This window comes from Pygocentrus nattereri, chromosome 19 (assembly GCF_015220715.1).
Source record: "Pygocentrus nattereri isolate fPygNat1 chromosome 19, fPygNat1.pri, whole genome shotgun sequence".
NCBI classification, from domain to species: Eukaryota; Metazoa; Chordata; class Actinopteri; order Characiformes; family Serrasalmidae; genus Pygocentrus; species Pygocentrus nattereri.
The window spans coordinates 27,268,409-27,290,541 of NC_051229.1; the positions used below are offsets into that span (position 1 = coordinate 27,268,409).

Here is a 22,133-nt window from a genome sequence, read left to right on the forward strand (position 1 = left end):
TTTATTTGATTGTTATAGATCTAAATGTGACGTTCATTACAAAAGGGATAATGCACACTAAAATAGGGTTATATAAAATTACCCTTTAATCATCGACTACGCCACCCAAGGAATTTCACCTCGGGAAATAATTAGTAATTCTAGCCACAAGAAAAACTCAGGTTCCTTTGTCTAAGACAGAGACATGTTTTCCACAAGTCAGTTTTTTTTTTTATGTTCAGAAAATACTTTTATTTCATGTCAACATTCATTTCAAAAACTCCAATAGCTATCTAAAACTATAAAAATACTTAGCTGCAGCTGTTAAATTAAATCAACACTTGTCTAAAAAAGCATGGAAAATGATCCCATATTAGGGACTGGAAACTAGAAAGTTAGCTACCACCGCAATTTATTGAAAAAGAAAAAGCATAGAGAGATTCCTAAACAAAAAAAAACAAAACCAATTAGAGTCACAAGAAAACAGAATAACTAAATAAACAAACCCAAAACTGAAAACATACGCAAATAAACCACTCACATAAGAAAAATAAACTTAAACAGTAGGAAAAACGATACAAATAAGAGCTACAAGCCAAACCAAAATAAGGCCTGCGCTTCAAAGAAAATAAAGAATAATTAAACTAAAAAAAAAATACACAGATAAATAAAGAAATAATTAACTAAACTAAGCCCAAAATATTAACAAAAATATAATCTAACGAATTTCGAAAAATAGAAACAAAAAACCCAACACAAGAGTCAGAAAAAATAAATAAATAACCTTAACACAAAAAAAACCGGAAATCTCCAAAGGAGATAACCCGCGTCTGGGCAAAAAAAAAAAAACAAAAAAAAAGTAAATAAACAACTACCCAAAAACAAATAAATAACCAAGGGAATAGCAAATTAACAACTAGTCTTCAAGTAGCACCTTAAAAAGATATACCGCTTCCCCAAAATATGGAGCAGAGGAGAAAAAAACGAAACCAAAAACATAAGAAAAACAGCAGCACCACAGAAGAAGGAGCAGCAGAGGGACATTAACCTCCCTTACCCGAGATTTACTCGGCCCACATCAATGATATGAAGCGCGACATCGATCAAAGAATAGGAGCAGCAGCTGCGGGACAATTCTAGCGGAATAATTAAAGAGTAAATACACTAGCTAAAACATTCTTAATAATAAATAAATGGACTATTCCTACCTGAGGTAAAGCCGTGAAACAGCAAAATAGTGGAGATGTAAGGCAACAAAGCAATGAAGAGGCAGAGTAAAAACTAAATGGAGGCCTTGGACCACAGCACCACACCAACACTGCAATCACTACCAAATAAATACAAAATCACCTCATTACTTCACACACTACAAACCCACACACCAATAAAAGAGAGAACACCACCCATGGTCCTACCTGACTTGAATAAAACATGCCAATTGTTGCAGTTGTGCCTCACTGCACCACGTCAAACCACGCAGCAACCCACGGGCCAAACCGACCGGAAGGTCAAATTCACCGGCAAAAAGAGGGGGGGAGGGGCAAGCAGGGCAGAGGACTCCCTAAGCCCTCCTTTTTATAGGGTCACAGTGACGTCCCAATATTAACCCATACCAGTAGTATTAAATGAGAATAAGTGAACAAGAACACCATCTGCCACATTCTGCCCCCATTTCTTTAAATCGGCGCCTGACGATTAGCCGCTAAACTGTTAGTTCCATGGCCTGAAGAGGGTAGACCCCTCACTAGGCACCACTCTTACTAAATTATTAGACCCTGTGCCCGGTGGACCCACAGATCTAGGAAGGTGGTGAATATTAGGGTGCTGTCCAGCTGTGGTACGTGTAGTACGCCGCGAAGCCAGCAAACTAAAAGATTGTTCCCTTGAAGAGGACATGACTGGGAGGGAGCTAGTCACCCCTTGGTCCAACCTTGGTCCAGAAACCACATCTTCACCAACTAACCCCATCTCCACATTGAGGTTTGGTGCAGAGCCTATTGGTGACCCACTCGGGACTGCAGAGACAGCACAAGGAGGAGCCTTAGAAACCCACACACACAAGTCATCATCATCACTGACTGAATCGCCTTCCACTACCACTGGAGTGGGTGAAGGCCCACCCGATGGGGCAGGCAAGGGCACTGAGTGTACCCTGGCCTTTAGCATGCTTCTATGTACATGTCTTACCTGCTGCGGATGTTCCACCGATGCTATGGTATACACAGCCCCCTCCCCAGCTGGTGCCTTCAACACCCGATAGACAACAGAACTCCAAATGTCTTGAATTTTATGACGACCTCTCCAGCTATTATGCCTCAAGTACACCAACTGACCAACCTGCAGGGGTGCCTCACGCACCCTCTGATCATAACGTTCCTTTGGACGTCCAGCTGCTTGCAACAATCTGTCCCGGGCACCCTCAAAGGCAACTTTAAGGTGGGCCTGATGCTCTGACACCCAATCATGCACATCTCCATACACAGGCTCCGACACTCGACCGAGGAGAAAATCCACTGGGAGTCTAGCCTCCCTGCCAAACATTAAAAAGAAGGGTGATTCACCCGTACCCTGGTGAGGAGTGGTATTATAGCAAAAGAGAACTTGAGGTAAACAAGAAGGCCAATCCCGCTTCCTTGTGACAGGGAGGGTGCGCAACAGATTGTGAAGAGTCCTATTGAACCGCTCACACTGCCCATTCCCAGCAGGGTGATATGGGGTAGTCCGGGACTTCTCCACTCCATATAAACTACAAACCTGCTGGATTACAGAGTTCTCAAAACTCTTACCTTGGTCAGAGTGAATCCGACTGGGTATCCCGAATTTGTAAAACCATTCGGCTAAAAGAACCTGCCCCACTGTAGTGGCCCGCTGATCCCGAGTAGGGACTGCCACGGTGTACTTGCTGAACACATCAGTAAGTACCAACACATTCTCCAGACCATTTGCTGCCGGCTCTAAGATGGTAAAATCTATCGCCACAATTTCATTGGGTTTAGAAGCCAACAAATGCCCCATAAAACTATGTGGTCCTGACCCAGAATCCTTAGCCACTTGGCAGCGCTCACATTCTTGACACCACTGCTTCACATCTGAAGCCATTCCAGGCCAGTAACAGCGCTCCCTAACCAATTCCGAGGTCCGCTCTACACCCTGGTGGCCATGCTCCTGGTGTAAGGAGGTCAAAATATCCCCCTTGAGGGCTGCAGGCAGGAGAAGCTGCAAATTCTCCTCACCTCCCTCAGGACGGAACACCCGGCGGAACAATACCCCATCTTGTTCGACCAGACGATCCCACTGACGCAAAAGGGCCAACACTGGCCGAGAAAGCTGTCGTCTCTCTTCTGGAGTGGGTTGCCTTTGTTCCTTCCAGAAGTGCCAGAGGTCCCTCAATACAGGATCTGCCCCTTGAAGTTGGCAAAGGTCTGATGGAGAGGAGCCAGGGAACACTGAAACTAAGGACTGGATGACAGGCACTCTATCCAAACCTGATACCTGCTGCAAAGAGGCCGGGATGACAGTGCCTGGCAAGATCTGCTCCGTCCAATTAGACCCCGGAGCATACTGCCGCGAAAGAGCATCAGCATTCCGGTTACTCCGACCTGACCGATACTTAATTTCAAAGTTAAAAGCAGCGAGCTGAGCCGCCCAACGGTGCTCCATAGCCCCCAATTTTGCGGTTTGAAGATAACTCAAGGGGTTGTTATCCGTAAACACAACACAGCGATGACCCAACAAATACTCCCGAAATTTTTCGGTCATGGCCCACTTCAGAGCCAGAAATTCTAATTTCATGGAGCTATAATTAGTCATGTTGCGCTCTGTAGGACGAAGGCCACGGCTGGCATAGGCCACCGGCCTAAGGCGACCATCCTGTTCCTGGGAAAGGACTGCCCCTAAACCGCTGTAACTAGCATCCACCTCCAAAATAAAGGGACGTGAAAAGTCTGCATAAGCCAACACGGGGGCAGAAACCAATTTTGCCCTCAAGGCCTCAAAGCTTTGCTCACACTCAGGCGTCCAAGCCTCACCCACAGTTTGACCAGACCCCTTCTTGGACTTGGTGCCAGCCAGTTTTGCCACCAATCTATGGAGAGGGCCAGCCAACTGGGCAAAACCCTCCACAAAACGCCGATAATAGCTGGCGAATCCCAGGAAAGAGCGTAACTCTGACACGGTTTGAGGCCGCCGCCACTGAGCCACGGCCTCAACCTTAGCAGGGTCAGTGGAAACCCCCTTGGCAGAAATAACATGCCCCAAATAACTAACCTCCTGCTGAAAGAAGGCACACTTCTCTAATTTAGCTTTTAATCCTTCCCTCTGGAGTCGGTCGAGAACAACCTCCAAACGCTGAATATGTTGAGACGGATGAGGAAAATACCACAATATCATCGAGGTACAAAAGCAATGACTGACACTGTTGGTCGCCAAACATCCTCTGCATGAGCCGTTGGAACGTGCTTGGGGCATTACAGAGACCAAAGGGCATACGATTTCACTCAAACAGACCAAAGGGAGTGCAGAAAGCTGTTTTGGGTTTATCCCTCTCAGTCACCGGGACCTGGTTATAGCCACTGGCCAAATCCAGAGTAGAAAACCACCGAGATCCGGACAAGGCATCCAGACTCTCCTCAATACGAGGCAGGGGGAAAGCATCCTTCCTAGTTTTACTATTCAGCTGGCGATAGTCCACGCACATACGCATACTCCCATCCTTCTTCTTTACCAGAACAATGGGAGATGCATATGGGCTACTGCTCTCCCGGATAATCTGAGCCTCAAGCAGCTGATTAATATGGGCTTTCACTACCTCATATTCTGATGGGGGAACCCGCCGATAACGCTGTCGCACTGGAACCTCATCCAGTAAAGGGATATCATGAGAGATGAGATTTGTGCAACCCAGGTCACTCTCATGAGCAGAAAACACTGTCTGAAACTTCTGTAGCAGAGACACAACCTCACTTCGTTCCTTCTCTGACAGCATAGACAAATCCAACGACTCAAGTTGTGTCTGTACAGAACTAGCAACCGCCTGTGAAGACATAGTTGCAGTAGCAAACCTCTGTTCCTCAACCCCAGAAGGAAGGTTAATTACATAGGCAAGACTCAAAGAGCCTAACTGAACACAGGGATGCAGCAGCATCTCTGTGGTGCCTACATTGACCACAGGAACATAAACAGTACCTCTGACCACTGGCAGCAAACAAGGGGAAACCAGCAACCCTGCTGGTAACCCACTCTCAGGGGGTTCCAGCAATACCACCTCACCAGAGAAGTGCTCTGGACAAGTACTGGGCACCAGCTTCATAACACCACCTGGCACACGGATTGCACGGGCACCACGGACCCTGGCTTGGCCAGAAGGATTCCTGGAATTCTGAAAAACAGAGGAATGACATTGTTGCAGTGCATCCAAGACTGGACCTGGGGCCTGAGACACTGAAGGCAAACTGAACATAGAAGAACCATGCACCCCAAACAACTCCTGGTAGCAGCGACTGATAACATTCATGCCCAAAATACCAGGAGCTAACGAAGATGCCCCAGGTGGATCCTTAACCACCAAAATACCACACTGAGGGACAACTTTACCACACAAAACTACATCAAGCTCAAGATAGCCAATATAGGGGATATCAAGCCCATTGGCAGCTCGAAGACGCAGCCAGTGGCAAGACTGAAGACGATCAGGACCCCAAGACTGAAACTGCTCCAAAAATTAACTCTGTTATGGTGGACACCATGGACCCAGTATCCACCAAGCAAGTCACAGCTATCCCCCCAATAAAAACTGTAATATTAGGACAGAATGACATCAACCGGTGCACATTGTCCGCCTTTGAGCCCGAAAATGCCCCCTCTGAGCTTTGGCTCCGCAACTCAGTGGGCTTTAGTTTTCCTGCTGTGCAGCAGAAGGAAGTCTAGCCCTATTAAAACGAGCGCCAGATGGAATACTACTACGGGAGCTAACACGCTCCCCCTCACACTCCCTCGCCAAATGGCCAGGCTGTTGGCACCTATGACATACAACACGACCAGAAGGGGGTCGATTAAATCTGGACGATTGCTGCAAGGAAGTAAGGGCTTGAGTCAGCTGATCAATCTGACCTTGCTGCCGCTTCAGAAGTTCCTTCAGTTCCCCTAACTCAGATGCTCGAGGGGTTACTACTGGGGTTGGAGAGATCCCCTGCACACCATACTGCACCCCGTAAGCTGACGGCAAAGAAAAACTACGTCCCCTGGTTCCCCCGGGCAACCCCTCCCTCTCCCAGCGCATAGCCTCCCCTCGCACCTCCAACAAGGTAGCACCAGGGTGCCGACGAACAAACTGTTTAAGTTCCCGACGAAGGGAGACATCCAGCACATGCTCAATAAACTGGTCTCGGAGCAATACTCCGACATCAAGGGTGCCAGCAGGTGCCTGTTGTTCAACCTGCTCCATTAAAGCCATTAAAGCTAAGGAAAACTCCAATAATGTCTCGCCCTCCTGCTGCCGTCTAGAGAAAAAGGCCTGCTGGAGTGTGACATAAGATGAGGCACAACCATACAGCTCTTTTAAAATATCAAATATTATGGTGGGATCACTTCGCTCTGCACTACTCCGATACTTTATCTCTCTACGTGCTTCTCCCTCTAAATGATCAAAGATAAAATATGCTTGGTCAAGAACTGACAGATGTCGAGCCCGCATACATGCCTGTATTTCCTCTATCCATTCAATTACGCTGATGCCGGACTTACCAGCAAACATAGGGCACTTCCTATCCCTAGGAACGACAACCAGTCGTTCAGTAGCAACAGGGCTAGCAACTGCAGAAGGCTCATTAACTAGAGAAGCTGGTAAGCTGACACCTGCCACCAAGGCACCCTTCTCCTGAAGGAGACGCTGGTTATCAGCCTGAAGCTGTGCTACAAGCTCCCGAAGCTGTTGAATTTCCTCGGCCATAACTAACAAAGTGCTTACTCCAAATTACCAGAGGTAGAAGAAAAACTAACCCCACCCACCAAAATATTCAAATCCTTATCTGTGGTGCTGCTGCTTTTTCTCCACCTATACTCAAAAGAAAAAAGAAAAGGAAGAGAATATATTAATAAAAATACAGAGCAACAACAACAAAAATGGAACCACAAGTCTCTGTCAACACAACAAATCCTGCCGACTACGCCAGATTGTGACGTTCATTACAAAAGGGATAATGCACACTAAAATAGGGTTATATAAAATTACCCTTTAATCATCGACTACGCCACCCAAGGAATTTCACCTCGGGAAATAATTAGTAATTCTAGCCACAAGAAAAACTCAGGTTCCCTGGTCTAAGACAGAGACATGTTTTCCACAAGTCAGTTTTTTTTTTATGTTCAGAAAATACTTTTATTTCATGTCAACATTCATTTCAAAAACTCCAATAGCTATCTAAAACTATAAAAATACTTAGCTGCAGCTGTTAAATTAAATCAACACTTGTCTAAAAAAGCATGGAAAATGATCCCATATTAGGGACTGGAAACTAGAAAGTTAGCTACCACCGCAATTTATTGAAAAAGAAAAAGCATAGAGAGATTCCTAAACAAAAAAAAACAAAACCAATTAGAGTCACAAGAAAACAGAATAACTAAATAAACAAACCCAAAACTGAAAACATACGCAAATAAACCACTCACATAAGAAAAATAAACTTAAACAGTAGGAAAAACGATACAAATAAGAGCTACAAGCCAAACCAAAATAAGGCCTGCGCTTCAAAGAAAATAAAGAATAATTAAACTAAAAAAAAATACACAGATAAATAAAGAAATAATTAACTAAACTAAGCCCAAAATATTAACAAAAATATAATCTAACGAATTTCGAAAAATAGAAACAAAAAACCCAACACAAGAGTCAGAAAAAATAAATAAATAACCTTAACACAAAAAAAACCGGAAATCTCCAAAGGAGATAACCCGCGTCTGGGCAAAAAAAAAAAACAAAAAAAAAGTAAATAAACAACTACCCAAAAACAAATAAATAACCAAGGGAATAGCAAATTAACAACTAGTCTTCAAGTAGCACCTTAAAAAGATATACCGCTTCCCCAAAATATGGAGCAGAGGAGAAAAAAACGAAACCAAAAACATAAGAAAAACAGCAGCACCACAGAAGAAGGAGCAGCAGAGGGACATTAACCTCCCTTACCCGAGATTTACTCGGCCCACATCAATGATATGAAGCGCGACATCGATCAAAGAATAGGAGCAGCAGCTGCGGGACAATTCTAGCGGAATAATTAAAGAGTAAATACACTAGCTAAAACATTCTTAATAATAAATAAATGGACTATTCCTACCTGAGGTAAAGCCGTGAAACAGCAAAATAGTGGAGATGTAAGGCAACAAAGCAATGAAGAGGCAGAGTAAAAACTAAATGGAGGCCTTGGACCACAGCACCACACCAACACTGCAATCACTACCAAATAAATACAAAATCACCTCATTACTTCACACACTACAAACCCACACACCAATAAAAGAGAGAACACCACCCATGGTCCTACCTGACTTGAATAAAACATGCCAATTGTTGCAGTTGTGCCTCACTGCACCACGTCAAACCACGCAGCAACCCACGGGCCAAACCGACCGGAAGGTCAAATTCACCGGCAAAAAGAGGGGAGGAGGGGCAAGCAGGGCAGAGGACTCCCTAAGCCCTCCTTTTTATAGGGTCACAGTGACGTCCCAATATTAACCCATACCAGTAGTATTAAATGAGAATAAGTGAACAAGAACACCATCTGCCACATAAAGAAACATGGAATAAATTACAAAGCTTAAATATAAATATACAAATGAATATGAAGACCGTAGCATATGGATTATTTGGAAACTCTCTCCCAAAACAACAAAAGGAATTATTATGGCTAATCATTTGCATTGTAAAAAGTCAACTGTGGAAAACAAGAACGAGAATGACGATTGATCAAGCTTTTGTGTCCAGTGATGTTGTTTTTAGTCAAATTATACGGGAACTGAAAAGAAGAAGGACTATCGATACAAAAAAACAGGAAGGTAAGAAATGGGACTTTCTGACCTTTTAAAATATAAAAAGTCTGTAACTGTTTTGATATTTTGTATGTAATGATGATGTTTGTTTGTTAATTGTAAACTGTTATACTTTTTGCTAAAATAAAGTTTCTTTAAAAAAAAAAAAAGAAAGGGCGGTAAAGGTCTCGGTAAAGGAGGCGCTAAGCGTCACCGCAAAGTGCTCCGCGATAACATCCAGGGCATCACCAAGCCGGCTATCCGCCGTCTGGCTCGTCGTGGCGGTGTGAAGCGTATCTCTGGTCTGATCTACGAAGAGACTCGCGGCGTGCTCAAGGTATTTCTGGAGAACGTGATCAGGGACGCTGTCACCTACACCGAGCACGCCAAGAGGAAGACCGTCACCGCCATGGACGTGGTTTATGCCCTGAAGCGTCAGGGACGAACCCTGTACGGTTTCGGAGGTTAAACGCTTGACTCGAACAACCATAAACCCAACGGCTCTTTTAAGAGCCCCCCACACTCCCACCAGAAGAGCTGTTCCTTATGACCTGTTTAGTAGAAAAAGCGCTAGATTGTTTTAGTGTCTTTAATAGCGGATTTTTTTTGTCCGTTGAACTTCAACGTTGGGAGGAAATTAGTAGTGATCTTACTTTAATACCAGAGCAACAGAGAGAAAGAGGAATATTGTATATTTCGAGTGGTGAGTTACTGTAGGTCTCACAAAACGCTGTTGGAGTCGTTTAGTTAGTAAAGCCGTTATTGTTCATCGTCACAGCTTCACGACTTCTACCTTTTACAGTTACTATATTTTTAGTCAAAGAAAAGTCCAACAGCAGTTTGAGATCCAAAATGCACAATTATTAAATGTTTTAGCAAAACTCAAAACCTCTCAAAGGTGTTTAAAAATGTGAACAATAACCAAAATAAATATTTTGAATAAATTTGTTCAAATGTGCTGTGCAGGACACCTAGTAGATCGGAATGCGCGGGAAAGAGAACAAAGACAGTCTTCAGCTAGGAGGAGGAGAGTGGGGTGAAGGAGAGCTGGGGGTTGTCCGCCAAGCGAGCCGTTGATCATCGTCCAATGACCGTTTGATAGCACTGTGAAGGCGGAGCTTGATCTATTTGAATATCGCAGTTTAAATAAGCCGGTGCCGGGCGCTCCTCCTCATTCTTCAGTCTGACTCGAAGAGGAGAGCCATGCCTGAGCCTGCCAAGTCCGCCCCGAAGAAGGGATCTAAGAAAGCCGTGACCAAGACGGCCGGCAAGGGAGGAAAGAAGCGCAGAAAGTCCAGGAAGGAGAGTTATGCCATCTACGTGTACAAGGTGCTGAAGCAGGTCCACCCCGACACCGGTATTTCGTCCAAGGCGATGGGCATCATGAACTCGTTCGTCAACGACATCTTCGAGCGCATCGCCGGTGAGTCGTCCCGTCTGGCTCATTATAACAAACGCTCCACCATCACGTCCAGGGAGATCCAGACCGCCGTGCGCCTGCTTCTTCCGGGCGAGCTGGCCAAGCACGCCGTGTCCGAGGGCACCAAGGCCGTCACCAAGTACACCAGCTCCAAGTAAGAAGTGACCCGGACTTCATCAAACCCAACGGCTCTTTTAAGAGCCACCCACGGTTTCGCTTTAAGAGCTTTTCTCTGTTTGAGAATGAAAGCGGTTTTTTAGCGGGTGTGTCTGAAATTGTTAGTTTGCGTTTTCCCGCGCAATTTGCGCAACTTCTCCAGCGCTCACACATATTGATCGTGCTATTTGGTATATTTAAATGTAGCCTGATGAGCTCCTTTTTAGAGAAAAAATGGCTTAACTTCTTTTTTGCTTTCTCACTGTGTGTGAGAGATGGAGAGAACTCGAACTGCATTAATAAAAAAGGCTATAGTAACAGTTTGGTTTTATTTTTTGTGCGATCACAAGCCTCCATGATGCGTTGCTGAAGGTTTTGTTGTTGATTTTCTCAGCAAAAACAATTTATTTGAGACGACCCCAGAGATAAGTCAATAATAAAATACAGTAAAACCTGTTCTGTGATTTGACATCCTGTAAATCCAGTTCTTAGGCTGGTGAGCTTAAAGCGTTGTCTTATCACTGTTCATTGCTAAAATTTGTCATTTATTTGTTTTTTCCACCTCAAAAACACTTCCTTGTAAGTGATTATCAACTGGATCAGGTGTGCTGGGCCAGAGAATAGCTGGAATACTGTGGAGTGTGAAGAGCAGAATTAAGACCTTTAGGACTAAAGCAATGATACGTTTGGATTTAGGATTTATGCTCAGGAACTATGAACAGGTGTGTAGCAAGGCCCCAGGCTTCTGCTGTATTTAGTCCAAGTAAAGGGGCTTTGAGTGAGTTAGACTGAGGATACAGAGTTTACAGCCAGGCCAGAGACGTCTGATGAAATGGGAGTTAGTTAAAGTCAGTTGCAGTCTAAGTCTTAGGGCTGTGATGCAGAGACAGGCGTCAGACTCCGATTAGAGTAGATCCAGCTTTCTCATTGTGCAGTTACAGGTGCAGAGCCAATGAAATGCAGTCAGCATCTAACCAGAAGTGCAAAGTACAGTATTATTTACATTAAAGAATATAGATATGCACAAAGCTGTTAGAGGAAATGAAAGCAGCCCTTACGCCAGGGTGTCCAGTCTTATCCTCTAAGGGCTGGTATGGCTGCAGGTTTTCACTCCAAGACTGAGACCAACTAAATAATTAAGCAAAGTCAGCTGTGCTGCAGCTTGTTTGGAGTGAAAACCTGCAGCCACGCCGGCCTTTTGTGAATAAGACTGCACACCCCTGCCTTAGGCTGATGATAAGGTGTCAGGGAGTACAGGTGGGTTAAAGCAAGAACATAAAGCAAAAGTAGGTGCAAGATGTGCCATTAAGCTCACATACTTATGGATAGGCCTGTTGGAGTTTTTGAAGAATATGTCCTCGAACCCTAATTAATAAAAGTTTTGTAACAATCATTAGCTTGGAAAATATTAAAAACGGTTATAAACACAAACTGAGACAGACAGGCCTATAAGCATTTAACTGAGGCAGGCAGACAGAGACCGGAAAAGCAGGCCCAATATTTCCATATATAGAATAGCGTGAACTCCAAACTCAAAGCAGGGTATGGGAATGAAAGGAGCCATTGTGGTAGGAAAAATCACCTGGCAGGTCAGAAAGAGTGAGAAACACTGCTTTTACAATAGAAGTTAGCTGGGAATAGGAAGGCTAGCTGATACGGGTTGGTAAGAACCGGTCTTTGAGCCAATTTAATAAGAAAGTGTTTCAAACAACGGACACAGGGAGGATAGGGAGACCTGATAAAACAAGGCAGAGAAAATTAATAAAAAAAAAAAAAAACATCTTGAGTTGGGTGAGATGTTTCTAAATTAGAAAACAGATTAAATTAAAACTAAAACTTTGATTTAACTTTATTTAATTAGTAATGTTTTTCCACATCATCTGGGACTTCGGAGCGGAGGACAAGGAGCTCTGGGTCCCGACAGCCTCAGGTTTATACAGTAGTCAGAGTAACAGCTGCTATAGCCCTGAACTCCGAGATCGTGAAAGTCCGTGTAGGGCAAGGCCTTTGACTTCCAAAGGCGACAGTGAGCAATGTGATCTTTCCTGCTAGGCTACAGGCTTACGCTGTATAGAGAGGGACTGATGGTGGGTTTAGAGCTCAGCTTTAGGCCCTGGTCTTATAGTAAAGTTAGATGAGTAACAGTAGCTCCAGTTAAAGAACGTCAAAGTAAGCTTATGGCAGGGCATCAGGCTTGTGATGGAGTAAGAGTGAACTGAGATGTATCATTAGACTTCTGATAAAATGAGAGAATTAAAATCAGGTGCAGAGCTCAGCTTTGAGCCCATGTCGTAGAGTAGGCCAAATCAGACTTACAGCCAGGCCTCAGGCTCATCATGCAGTTAAAGCCACAGCAGATTTAGAGCGAGGCTTTAGGTTTATGGTGAAGTGAAAATATATTTAGGTCAAGAACTTTGATTGTTGCTGAGGTCAAAGTAATCAAAAGCATGACAGAAGCTAAGACATGGGACTATTATGTAGTTGGAGCGAGCCACAGGAGTTTTTTGGGCCAGAGCTCATGCTTATGGTGAAGTTAGAGTCAGAGAAGAGTGAGGTTTATTTCTAGTAAGTTTATAAGAAGTTTATGGTTACTTCCCACTAGGGTGATGGAGAAATTAGAATAAAGTTAATTAGGGTGAGATGGAGCTTGGGGTTTATTTACCACTGGTCAAGTCAAAGTTTATATATAGCGCTTTATACACCGGCACAGCAGCAGAGAGGAGCTCTGCCCACGGCGCCCGTTTGCTTACGCGTGTGCTTTACTCGCTCCAAGAAAGCTCGTTTTACCCATAATAAACGGGGCGCTTGACCGCACGTTGTTCTCCCGCGCCGTCGCCGAGGCTCTCCGCGAATGAGTCGTCGAGCTGTCTGAAGGCTCACGTCGCCGTTTGCTACCATTTTCCACCGATTATCGCGTTAAAAGCGCCGCATCTCGTTCGAAGCGGCGACCGCGCGGCACTTTCTTGAGCGCTCCGTGCGAAACGAGGCGTCGCTGCGCGCTCATTCCCGGACTCAGGACACACGACAGAGCCTCTTCTAGAGGTCTGAGAGGTTGGGCGCTCGACAATCGGCGCATTCGCTCTTATTTCACCCGATAAATATCACGAGAAAACACAAGTGCGAGCGCGTCGCTGAGGCATGGCTGCACAGCGCCCGCCGGGTTGAGTCTACACCGTTCTCGTGTGGCTTTTAAGGGGCGGCCCGTCGCCTGAGAGGGAGGTTCCTCTGAACAGCGCAGCTCCGCTCATTCTCGCTCCCCTCGCAGCAAAAGCAGAACGATGGCAGAAGCCGCTCCCGCTCCAGCCGCCGCCGCGCCGGCCAAAGCTCCCAAGAAGAAGCGCGCCGCTCCGCCCAAGAAAGCCGGCCCCAGCGTCGGCGAGCTCATCGTCAAGGCTGTTTCGCAGTCTAAGGAGAGGAGCGGCGTGTCTCTCGCCGCCCTCAAGAAAGCTCTGGCTGCCGGCGGCTACGACGTGGACAAGAACAACTCCCGCGTCAAGATCGCCGTTAAGAGCCTCGTGACGAAGGGCACTCTGGTGCAGACCAAAGGCACCGGCGCCTCGGGTTCCTTCAAGCTTAACAAGAAACAAGTCGAGCCCAAGAAGAAGCCGGCAAAGAAAGCGGCGCCGAAAGCCAAGAAGGCGGCCGCCAAAAAGCCCGCCGCTGCTAAGAAGCCCAAGAAGGTAGCAGTGAAGAAGCCCGCGGCCGCTAAGAAATCGCCGAAGAAAGCCAAGAAGCCGGCGGCCGCCAAGAAAGTCGCCAAGTCTCCCAAGAAACCTAAGAAGCCCGCGGCACCGAAGAAGGCGGCCAAGAGCCCGAAGAAAGCGAAGGCGGTCAAACCCAAAGCTGCCAAGCCCAAGGCGGCGAAAAAGGCCGCCCCCAAGAAGAAGTGAACGCGCCGTTTTACCTTCGTGTCCCGTTTTCCCCGCTCAAAAACGGCTCTTTTAAGAGCCCCCCACATTTTCCACTGAAGGAGCTTGGTTTTCTTTCGCTCTGCACAACGTCTAAAACCTCCCAGACGGTACCTGCAGGTGATCGATGCAGTAGCTGAACTGTAGTTACATGGCTGAGAGTGAGGGGGGAATGGGCGCAGTGCAGGCGTGCAGTGTGAGTGTCTGACCAGCGATACGAACATCACGTACATAGTGAATGTGTAGCGCTGCGTTAGTGGAGTAAGAGTTAAGCGGGAAGATCACCGTGTGTGTGTGTGTGTGTGTGTGTGTGTGTGTGTGTGTGTGTGAAAAGCGTTCTGCTCAGTTTTTACCCAGAACTACTAACTAAGATCAAGCCGCGCTCCAGTGACACGAGGGGCTGAATAAAAGCAGCACCGAACATGTAGTTTAGTTATTAATGTGCTGATCAGAGAAAACACGGAGCACAAAGACCAGTCGCCACAAAAAAATGTGAACCTGCAAGCAGCGGAGTAAGAGAGACTTTGGTAACGTGTGGAAACGTCGTGTTACTGAGTGACTAACAAACCCGCTGAGATTAGATGCTGTTCTGGCTCAAACACTGTGTGTCCTGCTCACCTCCACCAGCTGAGACCCCGCTGTCCTGTTCACCTCCACCAGCTGAGACCCCACTGTCCTGTTCACCTCCACCAGCTGAGACTCCACTCTCCTGTTCACCTCCACCAGCTGAGACCCCAACTGTCCTGTTCACCTCCACCAGCTGAGACTCCACTGTCCTGTTCACCTCAAACTGCTGAGACTCCACTGTCCTGTTCACCTTCACCTGCTGAGACCCCACTGTCCTGTTCACCTCCACCAGATGAGACCTCACTGTCCTGTTCACCTCCACCAGCTGAGACCCCTCTGTTCTGTTCACCTCCACCAGCTGAGACTCCACTGTCCTGTTCACCTCCACCAGAAGAGAATTAATCTGCAGTGGACGCTAAATGCTGCAGTTGACCTCTGAACTTTGAAATGACCTTGGAAAACCCTAATCCACAGACTCTTGACACGGAATCTCATTATGATCCAGTATTTATCCCTGTGTGTCGTTTGGAATGTTTCCAGTATTATCTAAAAGGACAAGGTTGCTCCCAGTTTGTCCAGCAGTTTCTGAGAATAAACAAATTCACGACTGTAATCGGAACTGAAAAAAATCAGCGACCATAAAAGTGTAAAAAACATCAGGAAGGATTTTTAATAAACTCAAGTTTATTAATATGATGTCACTCCCTTAATTCTACAAGCAATATTAGTCATTAAACTGCTTCCCATAGAAAACAAGCTGATCTTAAATTCATCAGGTTACCAAATAAAATACTAAGAAACGACGTTAAACAGGTCACACAAGACATGGAATAATAATGATGATAATAAAAATAGTAATAAAAAATGAATAAATAAAATATTAATAATTAAGCAGAAATTAAACAGCTACATTAAAGTATAATGTTAAATGGTTATCAGAGCTCTGTTATTAGAGTAATAAAATGTAGAAATATCATTTCACTACAATCTACATTATAAACAAAGAGAAGCTAAAGCCTTTTAAAAAGTCTGTAACTGATTGTCACTAATTATTTCATCTGCTTTATAGACGGAATTAAACTAGTGAAGCGCATGTTGACTGGAGCAGAGTCCGAGCTAGAAAACAGTGAACTGGTCACTTCTAGGGTTGAGAAATCGGTCTTTTACGGTTGTTTAAGTTCACAAACAGCTCTAAGAGCTGAAACGTCCGTCATCGCCCTGAATGTTGTCTTCACAGTGTCGGTCCCAGCACGGCTGAGGGGTGCTGGCTCGGCCTGTCTCTCGTTTCTCTTGGTCCACTTCATGCAGATTTATTGAGTGGCGACCAATCAGACTGTTGGTATGTGACGCGGTAACCAAGCTGAGGTTCCACACAGGAAGCAGCGTCGAGTGGAGAAATAACGGCTGATGAACTTCATTATTATGTGAGATGATTGTTTCTCAGTTTAAGATTAGTACTGATCTGCTATGGGGCTCAGAACTGACCTACAGCTGGACTTTCTCTCTCTACACTGCAACCTGTGTGTGTTGGAGGGACACAGCCAGAGCGGCCAGCGGTTTTCAGCTCACTGTACTGAAAATACAGCGGTCAGTTAAACAGAGCAGCTGCTGCAGAGTCAATCTAATAAAAGCTCTGCTCTAAATCCAGCACTGCGGCTCTGCACTGTGCTCAGGTTATTACACAGTTCAGAACTGCTTATTACTGGAATTCATTTACACACTTACAGTCCTGAGATCAGGGGGCACTGCAGCCCCCTCAGGACCCCATCTCCTGCGCCCTGGACTGCAGTGTTGAGTTTCTGGCTGTCTAAGGTCACTCAGGCTCAGACAGTAATAGAGGAGGAAGGACAGTGTGGCTCGTTTGGAGGCAGTCAATTTAAGACCCCGTCCTGACCATCTAAACACGAAGGAGTGTCAGAGAAAGAGTCTCTGAGACTTTATTAAAGGTTGATTCTACCAGGACAGTCAGAGAATTCAGTAATATTAATAAGAATTAAATATTTGTTAGATCTGCGATGGACTGGCGACCTGTCCAGGGTCTATCCTGCCTTCCCCCCGAAGTCTGCTGGGATAGGCTCCAGCATCCCCCCGCGACCCTGACGGAGAAGCGGCTTAGAAAATGGATGGATGGATGGATGGATGGATATTTGTTAGATGTTATTAAAACAATATTTAGTGTTTTTACTCCTGTTTCACATGTTTATGACTGGACACTTTCTCTTTCAGCTTCTGGTGGGTTAAACGAACTCAGGGGGTCCTGATCATTACAAGTATATTATATTGACAGCAAAATTAATTATGAGTAATTTACATTTTTTCACTCTTGCATAGATTATCTATTCAATCTTTGGGTATATTTTAGGTGAGTATTAAATACATGGTTTATTATTAATAATAATAATTGTTGTTATTATGTTAAATATTTATGTATAAGTGACAAATTAACTGACAGTAACGGTTTGGATGAGCTTTGAGTTTTGATTTTCTCCATTTGCTGCTTTTCCTCATCCCACATACTGCAGTGTGACTCATCACTGCCTGTTGATGATCCTGAACTCTAGGAGGATCAGAGAGTTTATAAAGTCATGACTTACTGTTGGAGCACAGAGCAGGCTGAGCATTACTGCATGGCGCTGAAGACCATTTCCCTCTTCTCAGTACGACACAGTCTGATGATGATGGAGGATGACCAGTCACCCAGTTCCTGTAGGCAGCTTCATTCTGGTTTTGGTCTCTGATGCTGACCAGGTCAGTGTAGCTCTTCCTGCAGCAACTCTGAGCTTCATACCAGCTCATATTCCCAGAGACTAAATGATAATTGAGGGTGAGGTCAGTATCTGTGGAGGGAAGAGAACTTCTTATTGACCTTCAGATCATCCTGTGATATTTTGGGGGAAATGTACAAAAGAGCTGACCCTCGTGGCTTTTTAATGAACTGGTGATTTAAATAGAGCAACAACCTCCATTACAAACAAATCCAGTCAGCTCCATAATTATTGACGTCTTTTAGGAAAATAGATAAAACAGGTCACAAAAACCTGTTAATAAAGATATGAGAGGAATCCACCTGTTAGTGTAATAACTTTAAACACGATTTCTGACCATCTTTTACCGTCTTTACCAACAGAGTCAGTAATTACGGATCGGACAGTCTGTAAACGTGTAGATTATATCTGAATATATTGGTATTCATTCTGGTAAAAAGTCAGTATTAATTCTGCTACAGATGGATTCCCTTTACTGATCATCCAGGCAGTTAAAGCTGATATTAATATATGATGCTGAACTGATTTGGGGAGGGAAGTACAGAACTGCGCCATCTGCTGGACACATTCAAAACATTTTGAACCGCCAATCATTTCACCACAAAGGAAAACTTTTGATAACGGATGAAAAATCATTTAAAGCTGGAACTTTTGTGAAACAGTGATTTTGTGAGCATGAAATCAGAGCAGATAGGAAAACTATATTATAATAGAACATTTTAGTGAGTCTTAAAACTTTGAAGATTAAAATACATTGAGCTAGAAAACCAGGGCACAGTATTGCATCATGGGAAGTGACATAATGTAGTTCTGTTTTTACTGCAATTTAATCAGAGAGTAATAAAACTGAATATGATGATGATGTGACATGTTATATTACCGCCTGTAATGTTTCACATCTAATTCACTGTTAACTGTTCTGACGACTTTCCTTCCCTTAGTTTAAATCTATAGAGTTAATAATCAGTAATTACCTCCTTTATAACACATGAAGTTTCTTTTCTCTGTGCACTGAAGACTTTCCCATGATCCATCAGCCTTCATAGCAGCACAGCAGGACCCTGTCCCACAGACTTAGTCAGATTATTGAATGTGACGTCATCTCCATTAGACCATTTAACACTGAACTGATTGCGGTTCAGACCAATCCAGAACATCCAGCTACCGGTCAGGTTAGTCAGGTTAGTCAGTGCAGTGTTGTCTTCATCACTGTACACAGTGACCAGGTCAGTGTAGATTGCTCTACAAGCTGCTCAAGCCTCAGACTGATTCATGCCCTTCATAATGACGTGGAAAGTTCTGAGACGACTTTGATCTGCAGGAGAGAAACCTGTAGAAAGTTCTGTAGTTACTGTAGAACAGAAATAACGGGTGTCAATGTATTTAATCCAGGATGTTTTAACTGGACAGAGTGAGAGATTTTACAGCTCCAGAGCTGTGAGATGCTGGACTGTTAGAGCAGAGAAATCACTGTGATGTTTTCCTCTTCAGTTTTAGGGTCAGTACAGTGTTGATGGGCGTGTTCAGGTGTGTTTATTGTGAGTGAACAGCTGTTACAGGTCGGTGTGCAGACTGTGCTGAAGGCTGCACTGACTTAGAACAGCTGGAAAGATCTAAAGCTCAGAAACTCAGTGAACGCATAACTGTGTGATTAATAACAATCAGTGTGTAAAAGTTCAGAGAAACTGGTCTAAATGGAACATTTGGCTTAAAAGCAGAAGAACGGAGCCAAAAATATATTTGAGTGAAAGTCAAAAAACGTAAACAAAATCAAGAAAAAATAAAATAAACAAGAAAATCTTGAAACATAAATGCAAAGTGTTTTGTGGAGCAGGGATATGAGTAGCATCTGTTGATGCATTAGCTTAGTTGTGCGTACAACATGTTTACTGCAGTTACTGTGTTCATAGTTTGTGCAAAAGTCTGAGCCCCCATCATTTATTTAATTAATCCTAAATTAAATTAATTAAAGTCATAATAATCACAAATTTAGACTCATCAATCCGTATAACTTCACTCCACATCTCACAGCTTCAGTGTTCAAACATATTTCTCTTTGTGTCCGTCTCCTTTTCTCAGTGAGGTTCTTCTCGATCAGCTACACGTCCTTTCAGACCCACAGCGCTGAGTGGTCTTCTCACAGTGGAAGGATGGACAGAAACACCTGTGGATGTTTTCAGATCTGAAGCAGCTTGTTCTCTCTCTCAGAGATCAAAGCTTTCAGTGCTGTTAATCTGATGGGGGCAGTTTTGGGGGCTACCAGGTCTTGAGCCGTTTTTGTTGTTATTATTATTAGTTGTTATTAGGAGATTATCTCACGTCTGATCTTCTCCGAAGTTTCTCGTTTAGCCATTTTAGATACACATGAGGTGAGTTTGGGAAGCTGCTGATGTGAATGTTAGGGTCTGTTTGATGATGTCAGCTTTGGGAAGCTTTTATTTGGAGACACAGCTGTAACTGCTTGGTTTTAAGACTGGAAAGATGGAAAAGTTGATGTGACAGTGTTTTGGATAAATTAAATACTGCTGGATTTCATGTTGGAGAGATTTTCTCGAGGTTTGTCTCCTGTTTTTTCCCTGACATTAAAAAATCCATAACTAAAGTTGGTCTCTGACTTTCATCCAATGCTGTTTATACAGTCGTATATCAAAGCTTTGCTCTGGTTCAAACAATGTTTTGTTGATTATCTAAATGTAAATTAGCTGCCACACTTCAGAGACACACTTCTGGATATTTAAATGCACAAATGCTGTTTATTTACTGAAATTAACTAATTGGAAAAGAATGTAGCCTGTGCAAAAGTTCTGGTACCTTCTATATTGTTCTGTTTTTTTTTTTCCTCAGCAAGTTAAAAAGTTATTATTAAGAGAATAAATCTAAAATGTTCTCTAAAAATTCCAAATTTAACACTTATTCTGAAATGTTTATTTTCACTGAAAATATCAACTGATCATGTCATGTGAACTGAGTTAAGCTGAATGGAGATCAACATCTGTCTTTAGTGCCAACAGCAGTTCGTCGGTTTCACCACAGACCCCAGAACCGATCCACGTCTAGATCTTCATTCTGTCAGCTGGACTCCACCCCTACTTCCCTTCTATGTATCCACCAACCTTCCTCCAGTGGCTCTTCTGATAAATCCATATTAGACTCCTGCTTTTGTTCCGTCTGACCCGTTTCTGATCCATTTCTGACCGGTTTCTGACCACATTCTATCCCGTTTCTGACCACTTTCTGACCCGTTTCTGACCCATCTCTGACCGGTTTCTGACCACTTTCTGACCCTTTTCTGACCTGCCCTTTCCTGAACAACATGTCTGAACCTCAAGATCTCTTCAGTGAAATAATCTCCACGAGGCTTTTTAATGTGGCCTTTACACACATCACTGTACTGAAACTGACCTCCTGACCTCCTGACCTCCTGCTTTGAATTTGAAAGGTTCTCAAGCTTTCCAGCACCACTGTTTAAAGCTGCCTGATCACTGCGTGCTCTGTCGTCTGACTGTGTGAATCTAAAACTGCCGGTTATTGTGTGCTGTAGATGGACGCTCTGCAGCAGCCCTGGACAGGAGCTGTACAGAAAGACCTGCATACCTTCCATTCCTACATGGAGACGCAGAGAAATCTGTAGGAGAACATGATGGAGCTTTAGATCAAGGATGTTCAGCTGATTGTGGGAACTGGAGATGTTTAGAAGGACAGATACAAGACAAGCTTGGAAGAGATGGTGAGACAGAACACCACTGAGATTCTGCAGTGCAAAGAGCGAGAGGAGGAACTGGAACAGGAGGTGAAGAATATGAAGAGGAGAGTGTCAAGAGAAGTGGAAAAAACAGATGTGGAGAGAGAAAGCCTGCTCCTCCTTCAGAGAATCCAGAAAGAGATAGAAGTGGAGAGAAATGATGAAGACATGGGAGAAAGAGTGAGATCAGAGGTATTTGGACATGGAAAGAGCCAAAAAAGATGAAATGAGAGAATTGATAGAGGAGGTGAGAAAGAAGGAAGAGAAACTGCAGCAGAACATAGCAGAACAAGAAGAAGTGAAGAGAGAGAAATTGAGGATGGAGGAAAAAGAGATAGAAACAGGGATTAGGCTGAAACAGGAGAGCGAAGCATCCATCAAGAGAAAGGAGGACCAGAAAGAACTGGAACTGGAATGGGCTGCCAGTTCCATGAGGAAGGAGACAATGCTGGAGAAGCAGAAGGAGAAACAACATGAAGAGATGGAAAGAGATTATGAGGAAAGAAGAAAGAGGTGAAGAGAGAAAGAGAGGAGTTTCAGAAAAAAAGATGATGAAGACATCTGAGAGACGTGAA

The 22,133-nt window shown here is 44.2% G+C and overlaps 3 protein-coding genes and 1 pseudogene across 3 annotated transcripts in view; 3 read left to right on the forward strand and 1 right to left on the reverse strand.

Moving 5' to 3' along the window:
* The window catches only part of LOC119261562 (histone H4-like), an 85,645-nt gene that overhangs the window by 12,393 nt on the left and 51,119 nt on the right, over positions 1–22,133 (reverse strand). The gene's annotated exons all lie outside the window — the stretch shown is intronic.
* LOC108441241 lies at positions 1,698–9,469 on the forward strand (annotated as a pseudogene).
* On the forward strand, positions 10,194–10,894 carry LOC108441239 (histone H2B). The gene has a single exon (XM_017720656.2). It carries the CDS (start codon positions 10,204–10,206, stop codon positions 10,576–10,578), a length of 375 nt encoding a protein of 124 aa, XP_017576145.1. The 5' UTR covers positions 10,194–10,203; the 3' UTR covers positions 10,579–10,894.
* On the forward strand, positions 13,756–15,707 carry LOC108417218 (histone H1-like). The gene has a single exon (XM_017689896.2). It carries the CDS (start codon positions 13,855–13,857, stop codon positions 14,464–14,466), a length of 612 nt encoding a protein of 203 aa, XP_017545385.2. The 5' UTR covers positions 13,756–13,854; the 3' UTR covers positions 14,467–15,707.